The following is a 16,891-nucleotide window of genomic DNA, read 5'->3' on the forward strand; positions in this document are numbered from 1 at the left end:
GACTCCGACTTGTAGAAACATCTCAAGGCGTATGGAAACCGGATGCACCTGAGATCAATGTCGAGTCTCATAGCAAAGGGTCTGAATACTTATGTAAATAAGGTATCTGTTTTTATTTTTTATAAATGTATATAAAATCTGTTTTCGCTTTGCCATTATGGGGTGTTGTGTTTAGATTGATGAGGGAAAAAATATTTTAATCCATTTTAGAATTAGGCTGTAACGTAACAAACTGTGGAACAAGTCAAAAGGTCTGAATACTTCCGAATGCACTTTGTGTCCAGGAAACCGTCCTTACACATGCCGACGTGTCTGAAGTAGAGAACAATCATACCAAGTGGCTATTCATCAAATGCTTTATTACAAACCAAAACAGTAATTATTCAGATATTGTACAAATATACATTTTTCACTCGAGAAGGAGGTATGTACATTTCCTTTTTGGTTTACAACAACTCAAAGTAACTGCATGACATTGTCAATCAAAGAAAATAGAGTGAGAGAGAGAGAACATTTCCCCCCTAACGCTGTTGGTGAAAAGGGCTTAACGCAAGCGGGACAGAGAGAGCACAGTTTAAGAAAGTGCAAAGTACTTATGACTGAATTCTTAACCCAAAGGAGTAAACTCAAAATGAACATAACTTTCCTTTTTTACAGTCATAGCATTTGTTTTAACTGTAAAAAATGTTTGTACAAGATGATCATTTATATATTTATATAAGCATTGAGGCAAAAATACAGTTTTGTTCTGTCTCTAGTTAAGTATCTGTGACATGCATATCCATCATTTTTCAGCTTTGGGTGGATTCTTTCGCTCTTGAACATTACACTGTATGCATGATATCAAAGTTCCCATCACTCAAACCATAGTGGAGGTATTTAGTAGACAGACTAATAAATGACATCAAGATGCAAGTTTTGTACTAGTTAACCTATGGTAATGGCCTTTTGGAGTCGATACATGGTGAAAGGGCAACGTAACGCCTGTGGTTCACGTTGTTCCTCTCCCCAGCATGGTTTGGAGCATTCCCATTCCTCCGGTCTGCCAAGCAAGACATTCAAACGAAAAAGGGTGGAAACCCTAATGATTCAGGACACAGAGGCCTCTGCCAGGGGAATTCACAGAGCCACTCAGATAACAGAAAAATCAATACCGGTGCGTATCCTACCCCATCAAACGGCCGTAAGAGCCACATTCAATCATCGGCCTCCCTGTATTGGCTTTTAAAGGTATAATGGGAAATTCAAAGGGGGTTGTGGTGGGTAATCAGGAGCTCTCCCTCAGGTGTCGTCCTCTCATCTCGCCACTCATCCGTCTCCTGGTTTAAAGGTGCTTTTCAACCAGCAGTGAGCAAGCTGGAAGTACGAGTCACAGAGACAAAATTGCTATTTTCTTTTCACTCTTTGAACTGCCCACGATCATGAAATAATCTCATCAAAAATAGGCCGATTTTACAAAATACAATTATTGATACAAACTAATCTGGGTGATTTCAACCAGGCATGAACGAAAAGCCAGGTAAATTTTGAACCTTTTTCAAGAAGTCACCCGTCCTCGTTTGAACCATTTCGGAGGCCAGAGTACGAGTGTGCTCTTATGCTCTGCACCGCTGGACGAGAAGAGCCCTCCCTCCTGGGTGATCTAAGATGAGTTTGCTGGGTTCTCCTGGAGGGCGCCACAGCATCAGTCACTCCAAATAGCTCCTGACATCTCATCCATTGCATTGCGATTGAGCCAGAATAACAGGGGTGTTGGAGTGGGGTGTTCCTCTTTGGAGGAAGCAGTCATAACACTGAAGGACCAATGTGCTGCTGCGTAGAGGCAGAGAAGACTATCGCTAGGCAGAAGTCACGCATTTGGATCAGATGAAAGCTCAGGCAAAAGTTGACATTTAAATCAGAGAATGGTAGGGCATAATTCGATATTTTACTGAGGTTGAGTGTAGTTTAAATTCTGTTTGGCCACCATGAAGAGACTTCACTCAAAGCTATTGTCCTTTTCATTCTGCTTGAAATGGAATCAATCTCAGGTGTACCGTAGAGTTAACCATTTAAATGTAAATGTAAATGTAATGTAAATGTTAAAACTGTAAATCGGTGTTTAATTGTTTTGTGAATAATACTTTTTTGTGGTGTATTCAATTAAAATGTGTATGTTAACCCAAGGCCCTCTTTAGGATTATCATTACTGTTCTTCTATAATCACAAGATGGTGCTGAGCCAACGCATGTGATATCATATTATGATGTGTATGGCCCTTTGCTCGTTTTCTCATTTTACAGAATATATTTTGTATTTTTTCAGACACAGTTCAACTGCAGGGGATTAAATGTATTGCTGCAAATCTCTGCTCATTAAAAAACAAGGATTCATCCAATGATTTTGGGCTGGAATCAATCTATATCGCGGAAGTATTTCAAATGTAAAGGTAATTTTCTATTCAGCCGACTGTGAATGCGGTCTCCGTTGCCTTTCAATTTAAATGGAGCTATAACGCGGTTCTTGCACGTTAGTTGGTGAATCAAATTGAATCCAGCCCTTTATATACTGCACAGCATAGAACACATTCATATGTTAGTTCATTCATTTTGGATTAATGGAAATGTCATTAACACAACACAAATTAAAACAGAAATGTCATTAACACAACACAAATTAAAACAGAAATGCCATTAACCATCTTCAACAAACATCAACTGTGGCACTTTATCGATAGGGCTTAAGTTCACCCCTTTAATAACAATCTTTAAACATTCTGAAGGAATCTGAAATAAATGAAATAGAAAAAAGGAAACAGAATATTAGACAATACATATTAAGCAATACCTATTTCAGCCATTAATAATCCCCATAGTCACATATTCCTATGGCCTTAATTGACGCTGTCCATGAACATGGGAAGATAACGTTACATAAGTCCAGACTTGAGTGTATAGTGCTGGATGCACAGGAAAGATGGGAAATCAATATTGATATCTTTTGTGTTGCTGCGAGTGACCCATGTGCAGGTGTATAGGATGACAGGTGACGTGTCTAGGTGGAGTCTCTTACTTAAGCTATATCATCTTTGTACAATCACAGGCAAACATCCCTCTTGTATCAGCATCAAACTTTCCTCCACTCTCATTGGTGTGTCAATCGATCGGTGCACCCCCTGCACCCCCTTCCTTACAAAACCAATCACCATGCCTGCTGGGTATCCTGGAGGAGATTACATGGAGGTATGTGATGCCAGCAAAGAAGCCTGGGAGATATTGATTGGCTCGGTGTGGCTCGGTGTGGTAGGTGTGGTGCTCAGGCAAGTCCAGAGAGAGGTTTACTTTTCCTGTCTTTTTTTTTTTTTTCTCTCTTTGTCTTGTCTGGTTTGTCCTGGTTGGTAGCAGGTATCAGGTGTCGTAAGACAGCCAGACACCCTTGCCTGATATCTGCTGAGCTATGCAGCCTGTGTATCTCCTTTGTTTGCTCTTTTCCAGTCCTGTTTGCTCTCCCTCCCTCCTTCCCTTTGTCCATAGCCCATTCTGTTTTCATGGCTCTGTCGGTTTGGTTTAAAAATACGTCAACTCTACACAGGGTCCTCCTGTGATGACACACATCACTGACTTCGTCGGAGTATGATACACATCACTGACCTCGTCAGAGTATGATACACATCACTGACCTCGTCGGAGTATGATACACATCACTGACCTCGTCAGAGTATGATACACATCACTGACCTCGTCAGAGTATGATACACATCACTGACCTCGTCGGAGTATGATACACATCACTGACCTCGTCGGAGTATGATACACATCACTGACCTCGTCAGAGTATGATACACATCACTGACCTGGTCAGAGTATGATACACATCACTGACCTCGTCAGAGTATGATACACATCACTGACCTCGTCAGAGTATGATACACATCACTGACCTCGTCAGAGTATGATACACATCACTGACCTCGTCAGAGTATGATACACATCACTGACCTCGTCAGAGTATGATACACACCACTGACCTCGTCAGAGTATGATACACATCACTGACCTCGTCAGAGAATGATGCACATCACTGACCTGGTCAGAGTATGATACACATCACTGACCTCGTCAGAGTATGATACACATCACTGACCTCGTCAGACTATGATACACATCACTGACCTCGTTAGAGAATGATACACATCACTGACCTCGTTAGAGTATGATACACATCACTGACCTGGTCAGAGTATGATACACATCACTGACCTCGTCAGAGTATGATACACACCACTGACCTCGTCAGAGTATGATACACACCACTGACCTCGTCAGAGTATGATACACATCACTGACCTCGTTAGAGAATGATGCACATCACTGACCTGGTCAGAGTATGATACACATCACTGACCTCGTCAGAGTATGATACACATCACTGACCTGGTCAGAGTATGATACACATCACTGACCTCGTCAGAGTATGATACACATCACTGACCTCGTCAGAGTATGATACACACCACTGACCTCGTCAGAGTATGATACACATCACTGACCTCGTTAGAGAATGATGCACATCACTGACCTGGTCAGAGTATGATACACATCACTGACCTCGTCAGAGTATGATACACATCACTGACCTCGTTAGAGAATGATGCACATCACTGACCTGGTCAGAGTATGATACACATCACTGACCTCGTCAGAGTATGATACACATCACTGACCTCGTCGGAGTATGATACACATCACTGACCTCGTTAGAGAATGATGCACATCACTGACCTCGTCGGAGTATGATACACATCACTGACCTGGTCAGAGTATGATACACATCACTGACCTCGTCGGAGTATGATACACATCACTGACCTCGTTAGAGAATGATGCACATCACTGACCTGGTCAGAGAATGATGCACATCACTGACCTGGTCAGAGTATGATACACATCACTGACCTGGTCAGAGTATGATACACATCACTGACCTGGTCAGAGTATGATACACATCACTGACCTGGTCAGAGTATGATACACATCACTGACCTCGTTAGAGAATGATGCACATCACTGACCTGGTCAGAGAATGATGCACATCACTGACCTGGTCAGAGTATGATACACATCACTGACCTCGTCGGAGTATGATACACATCACTGACCTCGTCGGAGTATGATACACATCACTGACCTCGTCGGAGTATGATACACATCACTGACCTCGTCAGAGTATGATACACATCACTGACCTCGTCGGAGTATGATACACATCACTGACCTCGTCAGAGTATGATACACATCACTGACCTCGTTAGAGAATGATACACATCACTGACCTTGTCAGCAAAAACAATGAATGTTCTGTTGTCATGGGATATCATGCGAACAAAAGATTTTGCTCTGTATTGTTTGTACAGGAGACAAATCCTCTTACGAAAGTCTTCCCTTCGTAGAATGCACTCAATTATACTTTTAGTTGATGATATGGCTGGTTTTCACAGGGTTTCTGGGGGCAGGCTGGGTGTTGCTATCAGCTGTGTACTGGGGCTTCTTGTGTCTGTCTGCGTCTACTCCCTCCACTTCTCCCTCCCTCCCTCCTACACAGTCTGAAAGGCCTGGGTCTGGGCAGGGATCATGACCGGCGTTGCTCCCATGCGGGCCAGGTTCCCGGGGCTTAGCTTTGGGGGAGGGCTGAGCTTGGCCGGGGCTGTGCGGGGCTCAGGGGTCTTGGGGACCACCTGTGTGTAGGCAGGGGGCTGTTGGGGGAAGCTGGGGGGCTGGCCGCTCTCCTTGAGGGCGGCGACGTCAGGAACCCGGGCGCGGGGCCCCCGGGGGGCAGTGGTGTGGACCATGGACTGGGTGGAGGAGGTGCCCGAGCGGGAGCTTCCAGAACGGGACGAGGAGAGAGAGTTGGGCTTCACCAGTTTGGCTTTGGGAGCCTCCGCATCCTCCCTGAGACAGAAACAAAGACATGTGGCTCAGGACATCGAAGGATGTCACTCAATGAAACAAGATAATATTAATGAAATGACAACCTTCCGCATAATGCACAGTGAGTGCATTACAAGCACATCTATAATGGTTTAAATGCATGCATAACACATTATAACGCACAACGCGTACACTACCGGTCAAACGTTTTAGAACAACTACTCTTTGGTTTTTCTTTATTTTTACTATTTTCTACATTGTAGAATAATAGTGAGGACATCAAAACTATGAAATAACACATATGGAATGTAGTAACCAAACAAGTGTTATTCTTCAAATAACCACCCTATGCCTTGATGACAGCGTTGCACACTCTTGGCATTCTCTCAACCAGCTTCATGTGGTAGTCACCCGGAATGCATTTCAATTAACAGGTGTACCTTAATTGGTGGAATGTATTTCCTTCTTAATGCATTTCAGACAATCAGTTGTGTTGTGACAAGGTAGGGGGGTATCCAGAAGATGGCCCTATTTGGTAAAAGACCAAGTCTATATTATGGCAAGAACAGCTCAAATAAGCAAAGAGAAATGACAGTCCATCATTACTTTAAGACATGAAATTCAGTCAACCATCAAGCACTATCATGAAAATGTCTCTCATGAGGTCTGCCACAGGAATGAAAGACCCAGAGTTGCCTCTGCTGCCGAAGATAAGTTCATTAGAGTTACTAGCCTCAGAAATTGCAGCCCAAATAAATGCTTCACAGAGTTCAAGTAACAGATACATCTCAACATCAACTGTTCAGAGGAGACTGTGTGAATCAGGCCTTCATGGTCGAATTGCTGCAAAGAAACCACCAGAGGTGTGGATTCTAGTCACATGACTTGGACTCGAATCAGACTCAAGACACAAATATGATGACTTACAGCTAGACTTTGACTTTAACAAGAATGACTCGTGACTTGACTTGGACTTGAGCCTTATGACTCGACCTGACTTGATACCGTCCCCAAGCCCAAATATTTTAAAAAGTTTGCAGCGCATCAGCTCTTCATTTAACGGATTACAGTTTGAATCAAATAGCAGCCAATCAAATTGAGGCAGCTGAAAAAAAGTTGTACGTGGCAGCGGGTGAATTCAGATGGAGCCCTTGGAAAGATGATACCCCAAATTATTATTTTCGGATATAAAGACGATGCTGTATCAACAAAAAACAGATTGCAACTTGCAAAAAATGCAGGAAGAAAATTACAGCTGGAGGCGTAACAATTTCCAACTTGGTTCGACATTTGAAGCTACACAAATAACGGTAAGTTGTGGCTAATATAGCCGACAGCTATATATTTTATTACATTACTGGTATAGACTAACGTAACATTAAATCAATGAGCCTCCACACAGTCAGTCAGTGCGGGAACATGATCATTGCACCCAAGATTGAGCTACAAATGGCTAGGCAGTTGGTAGCCTAAATCCTGCCTGATGTTACTGCTGTTCCTAAAACCATTGACATACGTTAGCCTACTGTAACCACAGAGAGAGAGAGAGAGTGTGTGTGTGTGTGTTAAGGTTGGGCGATTGTGTACAAGCCTATATCGCCCGATTGCGCCCCATAGCTATCCTCGATAGTCGATCACTATTGGGGGGGTGTGTCTTTCTCATGGCTACCCATGTATTTCCATGGAAATATAACGTTTATTTGAAAAGTAATAAATATATAGATATTTTTAAAAGCATTCATGATTTGCGTAACTGTAATGTACTATTACTCTTGTTAAAAATATGAAATGGTATTACATTTGGTGAAGAGCACATTATGACTTGTTTAGGACTCGAAACTCAAAGTTTTGACTTGATACTTGACGCTCTTGACTTGAGACTTGACTCGTACTTGCCTGTCTTGACTTGACTTGCGACTTGAGTGCGAAGACTTGAGACTTACTTATGACTTGTAAAACAATGACTTCGTCCCACCTCTGGAAACCACTACTAAAAGACACCAATAATAAGAAGAGACTTGCTTAGGCCAAGAAACACGAGCAATGGCCATTAGACCGGTGGAAATGTGTCCTTTGGTCTGATGAGTCCAAATTGGATATTTTTGGTTCCAACTGCTGTGTCTTTATGAGACACTATGTGGGTGAACGGATGATCTCTGCATGTATATTTCCCACCGTAAAGTATTGAGGAGGAGGTGTTATGGTGTGGTGTGGGTGCTTTGCTGGTGACACTATCTGTGATTTATTTAGAATTCATGGCACACTTAACCAGCATGGTTACCACAGCATTCTGCAGCGATCCCATCTGGTTTGTGCTTAGTGGGACTATCATCCTTAAAGACTTTTGGAAAATCATTCCAGGTGAAGCCATTTCCGGTCACAACTTGCAGACTTGTTTACGTGTTGCTGTGTGTTTTGTTGCCAACCTTACTTTGCTACCTGACAACTTTACGGTTTTTACTTTTTAATTACCGTTTATATTTTTGGTTTTTCCCTCAATTTATTATTTTTTCATTCAACTTTTTCACTCCGGAGGCTTTATCTGGACATGGTTCGTCAGGACCTCCAACAGCCGAAGCTAAGTAGTAACATTAACATGATGCCTTCTAATTGCAGTCGCTGTACTCATAATATACAGGAGAACAATCGCCTTACGACAAGGATAGCTGTGCTACAAGCCCAGCTTCAGACGCAATCATTAGGCAAGGGTAATTTCAGTGTAGGAAAGGAGGAAACAGCGTTTGTGCCACCAGTAAGTACAGATAGTAACGTTAGTATAAATCCCCTCGCACGGTCCCCGCAGCCGGACAACTTTCTCACAGTTTCTGGAGGGAAATGCTGTAGGAATGCTCAACCTGTGTCGCTCATTCAGCCGACAGAAACTTTCAACCGGTTTTCCCCATTAAGCAACGAGTCGGATTCAGAGGCCGAGCCTTCTCTTGTCTCTACTCCTCCCGTTACGGGGTCTGAGACGCCGAAGCTTCCCACCATTAGCTCTGACAAATTGAAAACTCTAGTCATTGGCGACTCCATTACCCGCAGTATTAGACTTAAAATGAATCATCCAGCGATCATACACTGTTTACCAGGGGGCAGGGCTACCGACGTTAAGGCTAATCTGAAGATGGTGCTGGCTAAAGCTAAAACTTGCGAGTGTATAGAGTTTAGGGATATTGTTATCCACGTCGGCACCAACGATGTTAGGATGAAACAGTCAGAGATCACCCAGCGCAACATAGCTTCAGCGTGTAAATCAGCTAGAAAGATGTGTCGGCATCGAGTATTTGTCTATGGCTGTCCATTCCTGTCATTATTGATAGAGATCATGATACCTCACATCTCAAAATAGGGCTACTTAATGTTAGATCCCTTACTTCAAAGGCAATTATAGTCAATGAACTAATCACTGATCATAATCTTGATGTGATTGGCCTGACTGAAACATCAAATCAAATCAAATGTATTTATATAGCCCTTCGTACATCAGCTGATATCTCAAAGTGCTGTACAGAAACCCAGCCTAAAACCCCAAACAGCAAGCAATGCAGGTGTAGAAGCACACCTCATGGCTTAAGCCTGATGAATTTACTGTGTTAAATGAGGCCTCACCTCCTGGCTACACTAGTGACGATATCCCCCGTGCATTCCGCAAAGGCGGAGGTGTTGCTAACATTTACGATAGCAAATTTCAATTTACAAAAATAAAATTACGTTTTCATCTTTTGAGCTTCTAGTGAAATCTATGAAATCTATGCAGTCCACTCAATCACTTTTTATAGCTACTGTTTACAGGCCTCCTGGGCCATATACAGCATTCCTCATTGAGTTCCCTGAATTCCTATCGGACCTTGTAGTCATAGCAGATAATATTCTAATCTTTGGTGACTTTAATATTCACATGGTAAAGTCCACAGATCCACTCCAAAAGGCTTTCGGAGCCATCATCGACTCAGTGGGTTTTGTCCAACATGTCTCTGGACCTACTCACTGTCACAGTCATACTCTGGACCTAGTTTTGTCCCATGGAATAAATGTTGTAGATCTTAATGTTTTTCCTCATAATCCTGGACTATCGGAGCACCATTTTATTACGTTTGCAACTGCAACAAATAATCTGCTCAGACCCCAACCAAGGAACATCAAAAGTCGTGCTATAAATTCACAGACAACACAAAGATTCATTGATGTCCTTCCAGACTCCCTCTGTCTACCCAAGGACGCCAGAGGAAAAAAATCAGTTAACCACCTAACTGAGGAACTCAATTTAACCTTGTGCAGTACCCTAGATGCAGTTGCACCCCTAAAAACTAAAAACATTTCTCATACGAAACTAGCTCCCTATTATACAGAAAATACCCAAGCTCTGAAGCAAGCTTCCAGAATATTGGAACGGAAATGGCGCCACACCAAACTGGAAGTCTTCCGACTAGCTTGGAAAGACAGTACCGTGCAGTATCGAAGAGCCCTTACTGCTGCTCGATCATCCTATTTTTCCAACTTAATTGAGGAAAATAAGAACTTTTTGATACTGTCGCAAAGCAAAATAAAAAGCAGCATTCCCCAAGAGAGGATGGCTTTCACTTCAGCAGTAATAAATTCATGAACTTCTTTGAGGAAAAGATCATGATCATTAGAAAGCAAATTACGGACTCCTCTTTAAATCTGCATATTCTTTCAAAGCTCAGTTGTCCTGAGTCTGCACAACTCTGCCAGGACCTAGGATCAAGAGAGACACTCAAGTGTTTTAGTACTATATCTCTTGACACAATGATGAAAATAATCATGGCCTCTAAACCTTCAAGCTGCATACTGGACCCTATTCCAACTAAACTACTGAAAGAGCTTCTTCCTGTGCTTGGCCGTCCTTGGCCGTCCTATGTTGAACATAATAAACGTCTCTCTATCCACCGGATGTGTACCAAACTCACTAAAAGTGGCAGTAATAAAGCCTCTCTTGAAAAAGCCAAACCTTGAAACAGAAAATATAAAAAACTATCGGCCTATATCGAATCTTCCATTCCTCTCAAAATGTTTTGAAAAGGCTGTTGCGCAGCAACTCACTGCCTTCCTGAAGACAAGCAATGTATATGAAATGCTTCAGTCTGGTTTTAGCCCCCATCATAGCTCTGAGACTGCACTTGTGAAGGTGGTAAATTACCTTTTAATGGCATCAGACCGAGGCTCTGCATCTGTCCTCGTGTTCCTAGACCTTAGTGCTGCTTTTGATACCATCGATCACCACATTCTTTTGGAGAGATTGGAAACCCAAATTGGTCTACACGGAGAAGTTCTGGCCTAGTTTAGATCTTATCTGTCGGAAAGATAGCAGTTTGTCTCTGTGAATGGTTTGTCCTCTGACAAATCAACTGTAAATTTCTGTGTTCCTCAAGGTTCCGTTTTAGGACCACTATTGTTTTCAATATATATTTTACCTCTTGGGGATGTCATTCGAAAACATAATGTTAACTTTCACTGCTATGCGGATGACACACAGCTGTAAATTTCAATGAAACATGGTGAAGCCCCAAAATTGCCCTCGCTAGATGCATGTGTTTCAGACATAAGGAAGTGGATGGCTGCAAACTTTCTACTTTTAAACTCGGACAAAACAGATGCTTGTTCTATATCCCAAGAAACAAAGAGATCTTCTGTTGAATCTGACAATTAATCTTAATTGTTGTACATTGGACCTCGGCGTTACTCTGGACTCTGATCTCTCATTTGAAGAACATATCACGACTGTTTCAAGGACAGCTTTTTTCCATCTACGTAACATTGCAAAAATCAGAAACTTTCTGTCCAAAAATGATGCAGAAAAATTAATCCATGCTTTTTGTCACTTCTAGGTTAGACTACTGCAATGCTCTACTTTCCGGCTACCCGGATAAAGCACTAAATAAACTTCAGTTAGTGCTAAATACGGCTGCTAGAATCCTGACTAGAACCAATTTTTTAAAATCATATTACTCCAGTGCTTACCTCCCTACACTGGCTTCCTGTTAAGGCAAGGGCTGATTTCAAGGTTTTACTGCTAACCTACAAAGCATTACATGAGCTTGCTCCTACCTATCTCTCTGATTTGGTCCTGCCGTACATACCTGCACGTACGCTACAGTCACAAGACGCAGGCCTCCTAATTGTCCCTAGAATTTCTAAGCAAACAGCTGGAGGCAGGGCTTTCTCCTATAGAGCTCCATTTTTATGGAATGGTCTGCCTAACCATGTGAGAGACGCAAACTCGGTCTCAACCTTTTAGTCTTTACTGAAGACTCATCTCTTCAGGCGGGTCATATGATTGAGTGTAGTCTGGCCCAGGAGTGTGAAGGTGAACGGAAAGGCTCTGGAGCAACGAACCGCCCTAGTTGTCTCTGCCTGGCCGGTTCCCCTCTTTCCACTGGGATTCTCTGCCTCTAACCCTATTACAGGGGCTGAGTCACTGGCTTACTGGGGCTCTTTCATACCGTCCCTAGGAGGGGTGCGTCACTTGAGTGGGTTGAGTCACTGATGTGATCTTCCTGTCTGGGTTGGCGCCCCCCCTTGGGTTGTGCCGTGGCGGAGATCTTTGTGGGCTATACTCGGCCTATACTCGGTCTCAGGATGGTAAGTTGGTGGTTAAAGATATCCCTCTAGTGGTGTGTGGGCTGTGCTTTGGCAAAGTGGGTGGGGTTATATCCTTCCTGTTTGGCCCTGTCCAGGGTTGTCATCGGATGGGGCCACAGTGTCTCCTGAACCCTCCTGAATCAGCCTCCAGTATTTATGCTGCAGTAGTTTATGTGTCGGGGGGCTAGGGTCAGTTTGTAATATCTGGAGTACTTTCTCCTGTCCTATCCGGTGTCCTGTGGGAATTGAAGTATGCTCTCTCTAATTCTCTCTTTCTCTATTTATTTCTCTCTCTCGGAGGACCTGAGCCCTAGGACCGTGCCCCAGGACTACCTGACATGATGGCTCCTTGCTGTCCCCAGTCCACCTGACTGTGCTGCTGCTCCAGTTTCAACTGTTCTGCCTTATTATTATTCGACCATGCTGGTCATTTATGAACATTTGAACATCTTGGTCATGTTCTGTTATAATCTCTACCCGGCACAGCCAGAAGAGGACTGGCCACCCCACATAGCCCGGTTCCTCTCTAGGTTTCTTCCTAGGTTTTGGCCTTTCTAGGGAGTTTTTCCTAGCCACCGTGCTTTTACACCTGCATTGTTTGCTGCTTGGGGTTTTAGGCTGGGTTTCTGTACAGCACTTTGAGATATCAGCTGATGTACGAAGGGCTATATAAATAAATTTGATTTGATTTGATTTGATTAGTGTATGTCTGCATCCATTATGAACTTGTACTTCTTCATATAAGACGGATGTGTTCTTTGCAGTAACAGCAGTAGCTGACCAAATACATGGTACTCTGAATGACAGAATAACTGGTATCCCCTTCTTACAATGAACCCTAGTTAGGTCAGGTAAGGACAGCACCTCATCGACATGCACTTAATTGTCACTACTTCATTAGCAACCCCTCACCTTCTCTAGTTAAACATCAGTTTGATATCAGACTGTGTGTATGTATGTGTTGCCGCTAATGCTCCATATGTCAACAGGACAGAAGTGACTGTCAGCTACGCGACTCTTCCCCTTGCTATGCCACTCCATTATTGGTGCGCAGCCATCCCCATGTGCCTGCTCCGCTATCGCCAAAAAATAGCTGCTGTTGTAACAAGCACTGCCAGCAGGCAGCAGACAAAATTTAGGACGCTCTGAGGGATGGGAAGGAACCTGCTCCGAGGGATTGGGAGGAACCTGCTCTGAGGGATGGGGAGGAACCTGCTCTGAGGGATGGGGAGGAACCTGCTCTGAAGAATGGGGAGGAACCTGCTCTGAGGGATGGGGAGGAACCTGCTCTGAAGGATGGGGAGGAACCTGCTCTGAGGGATGGGAAGGAACCTGCTCTGAGGGATGGGAAGGAACCTGCTCTGAGGGATGGGGAGGAACCTGCTCTGAAGGATGGGGAGGAACCTGCTGTTCTGGATGGTGAGGAAAGGGGAGTGTATACACAGGCTGGAGAGAGGTTCCTGCTCTGAGCGTTGAGGAACCTGCTCTTGAGAGGTGAGGGACCTGCTCTTGAGAGGTGAGGAACCTGCTCTGAGAAGTAAGGGACGTGCTCTGAGAGGTAAGGAACCTGCTCTGAGAGGTGTGGAACCTGGTCTGAGGGTTGGGAACCTGTTATAAGAGGTGAGGAACCTGCTCTGAGGGATAGGGAGGAAAGGGGATGCTACACAGTCTGGAGAGAGGATGCTACACAGGCTGGAGAAGGGATGCTACACAGGCTGGAGAGAGAATGCTACACCGGCTGGAGAGAGGATGCTACACAGGCTGGAGAGAGGATGCTACACAGGCTGGAGAGGGGGTGCTACACAGGCTGGAGAGAGGATGCTACACAGGCTGAAGAAGGGATGCTACACAGGCTGGAGAGGGGATGCTACACAGGCTGAAGAATGGATGCTACACAGGCTGGAGAGAGGATGCTACACAGGCTGGAGAGGGCATGCTACACAGGCTGGAGAGGGGATGCTACACAGGCTGAAGAAGGGATGCTACACAGGCTGGAGAGAGGATGCTACACAGGCTGGAGAGGGGATGCTACACAGGCTGGAGAGAGGATGCTACACAGGCTGGAGAGAGGATGCTACACAGGCTGGAGAAGGGATGCTACACAGGCTGGAGAGGGGATGCTACACAGGCTGGAGAAGGGACGCTACACAGGCTGGAGAAGGGATGCTACACAGGCTGGAGAAGGGATGCTACACAGGCTGGAGAGGGGATGCTACACAGGCTGGAGAAGGGATGCTACACAGGCTGGAGAAGGGATGCTACACAGGCTGGAGAGGGGATGCTACACAGGCTGGAGAGAGGATGCTACACAGGCTGGAGAAGGGATGCTACACAGGCTGGAGAAGGGATGCTACACAGGCTGGAGAGAGGATGCTACACAGGCTGGAGAGGGGATGCTACACAGGCTGGAGAAGGGACGCTACACAGGCTGGAGAAGGGATGCTACACAGGCTGGAGAGGGGATGCTACACAGGCTGGAGAGAGGATTCTTCACAGGCTGGAGGGGGGATGCTACACATTCTGGAGAGGGGATGCTACACAGTCTGGAGAGGGGATGCTACACAGGCTGGCGAAAGGATGCTACACACGCTGGAGAGAGCATGCTACACAGGCTGGAGAGGGCATGCAACACAGGCTGGAGAGGGGATGCTACACATTCTGGAGAGGGGATGCTACACAGGCTGGCGAAAGGATGCTACACACGCTGGAGAGAGCATGCTACACAGGCTGGAGAGGGCATGCAACACAGGCTGGAGAGGGGATGCTACACAGGCTGAAGAAGGGATGCTACACAGGCTGGAGAGAGGATGCTACACAGGCTGAAGAAGGGATGCTACACAGGCTGGAGAGGGGATGCTACACAGGCTGGAGAGAGGATGCTACACAGGCTGGAGAAGGGATGCTACACAGGCTGGAGAAGGGATGCTACACAGGCTGGAGAGGGGATGCTACACAGGCTGGAGAGGGCATGCTACACAGGCTGGAGAGAGGATGGTACACAGGCTGGAGAGGGGATGCTACACAGGCTGGAGAGAGGATGCTACACAGGCTGGAGAGAGGATGCTACACAGGCTGGAGAGGGATGCTACACAGGCTGGAGAAGGGATGCTACACAGGCTGGAGAAGGGATGCTACACAGGCTGGAGACGGGATGCTACACAGGCTGGAGACGGGATGCTACACAGGCTGGAGAGGGGATGCTACACAGGCTGGAGAGAGGATGCTACACAGGCTGGAGAGAGGATGCTACACAGGCTGGAGAGAGGATGCTACACAGGCTGGAGAATGGATGGTACACAGGCTGGAGAGAGGATGCTACACAGGCTGGAGAGAGGATGCTACACAGGCTGGAGAATGGATGGTACACAGGCTGGAGAGAGGATGCTACACAGGCTGGAGAGATGATGCTACACAGGCTGGAGAGAGGATGCTACACAGGCTGGAGAATGGATGGTACACAGGCTGGAGAGAGGATGCTACACAGGCTGGAGAATGGATGGTACACAGGCTGGAGAGAGGATGCTACACAGGCTGGAGAGAGGATGCTACACAGGCTGGAGAGAGGATGGTACACAGGCTGGAGAGAGGATGCTACACAGGCTGGAGAGAGGATGCTACACAGGCTGGAGAGAGGATGCTACACAGGCTGGAGAGAGGATGCTACACAGGCTGGAGAGAGGATGCTACACAGGCTGGAGAGTGAAGTCAAGTCCCTTTTTGTACCAACTAGGTGACGTCTGTTCCCACCCCATCTGTTTATGTATTTACTTTTTATTATTTCTGATTCTGAAACTGCCTTAACTAACCTAAATCTGTGTGTGTGTGTGTGTGTGTGTGTGTGTGTGTGTGTGTGTGTGTGTGTGTGTGTGTGTGTGTGTGTGTGTGTGTGTGTGTGTGTGTGTGTGTGTGTGTGTGTGTGTGTGTGTGTGTACCTGATCTCGTTAGGGGTCTCCTCCTCCTCGTATTTCTTCTTCTCCTTCTTGCGGAACACCAGCCAAATAATGAGAATGATGAGGAGGACACCGAAGGACACGCCCACCACGGCGCCCGCCACCACACCCATGCCCCGCACATCTAAAATGTACACAAAGATAAATATGGTTCACAGGTTGAAAGAATGGGATAGCTATACTGTCCTACAGATCATCTTTGGTAACCCTAATGGGGTTATAATATGAGACGTGTGTACGTGGGTGTTGGTTATAGCCTGGGTTACTCACAGTGCATCTTGACCTCTACGGTGCAGCTCTCCTCTCCCACGTCGTTGCTGGCGGTACATTTATACACCCCAGCACTCTCCTTGGTCAGGTTCCTCAGTGTCACTATCTCTGAGTTTTTCAAATCTTACACGAGAACAGGACAAGGTCAAATTCAAATACAATTGT

The 16,891-nt window shown here is 45.3% G+C and overlaps 1 protein-coding gene across 18 annotated transcripts in view; it reads right to left on the reverse strand.

The window, feature by feature from the left end:
* Positions 1-338: 338 nt before the first annotated feature.
* LOC118389853 (CXADR-like membrane protein) overlaps positions 339-16,891 on the reverse strand; it is a 119,373-nt gene continuing 102,820 nt past the window's right edge. Inside the window, exons 5-10 of one of the 18 annotated variants that reach the window (XM_052529667.1) lie at positions 16,727-16,849; positions 16,439-16,580; positions 5,196-5,927; positions 4,993-5,050; positions 4,152-4,528; positions 339-4,006 (exon numbers count right to left, since the gene is read on the reverse strand). In XM_052529667.1, the coding sequence (XP_052385627.1) occupies positions 5,573-5,927; positions 16,439-16,580; positions 16,727-16,849 (620 nt within the window). In that variant the 3' untranslated portion in view covers positions 339-4,006; positions 4,152-4,528; positions 4,993-5,050; positions 5,196-5,572. Of the gene's footprint in view, positions 4,036-4,064; positions 5,928-16,438; positions 16,581-16,726; positions 16,850-16,891 lie in introns of all 18 variants that reach the window. The other 17 variants (XM_052529660.1, XM_052529663.1, XM_052529655.1 and 14 more) reach the window with 17 other exon arrangements.

Source organism: Oncorhynchus keta, chromosome 11 (assembly GCF_023373465.1).
Source record: "Oncorhynchus keta strain PuntledgeMale-10-30-2019 chromosome 11, Oket_V2, whole genome shotgun sequence".
In the NCBI taxonomy this organism is placed as follows: Eukaryota; Metazoa; Chordata; class Actinopteri; order Salmoniformes; family Salmonidae; genus Oncorhynchus; species Oncorhynchus keta.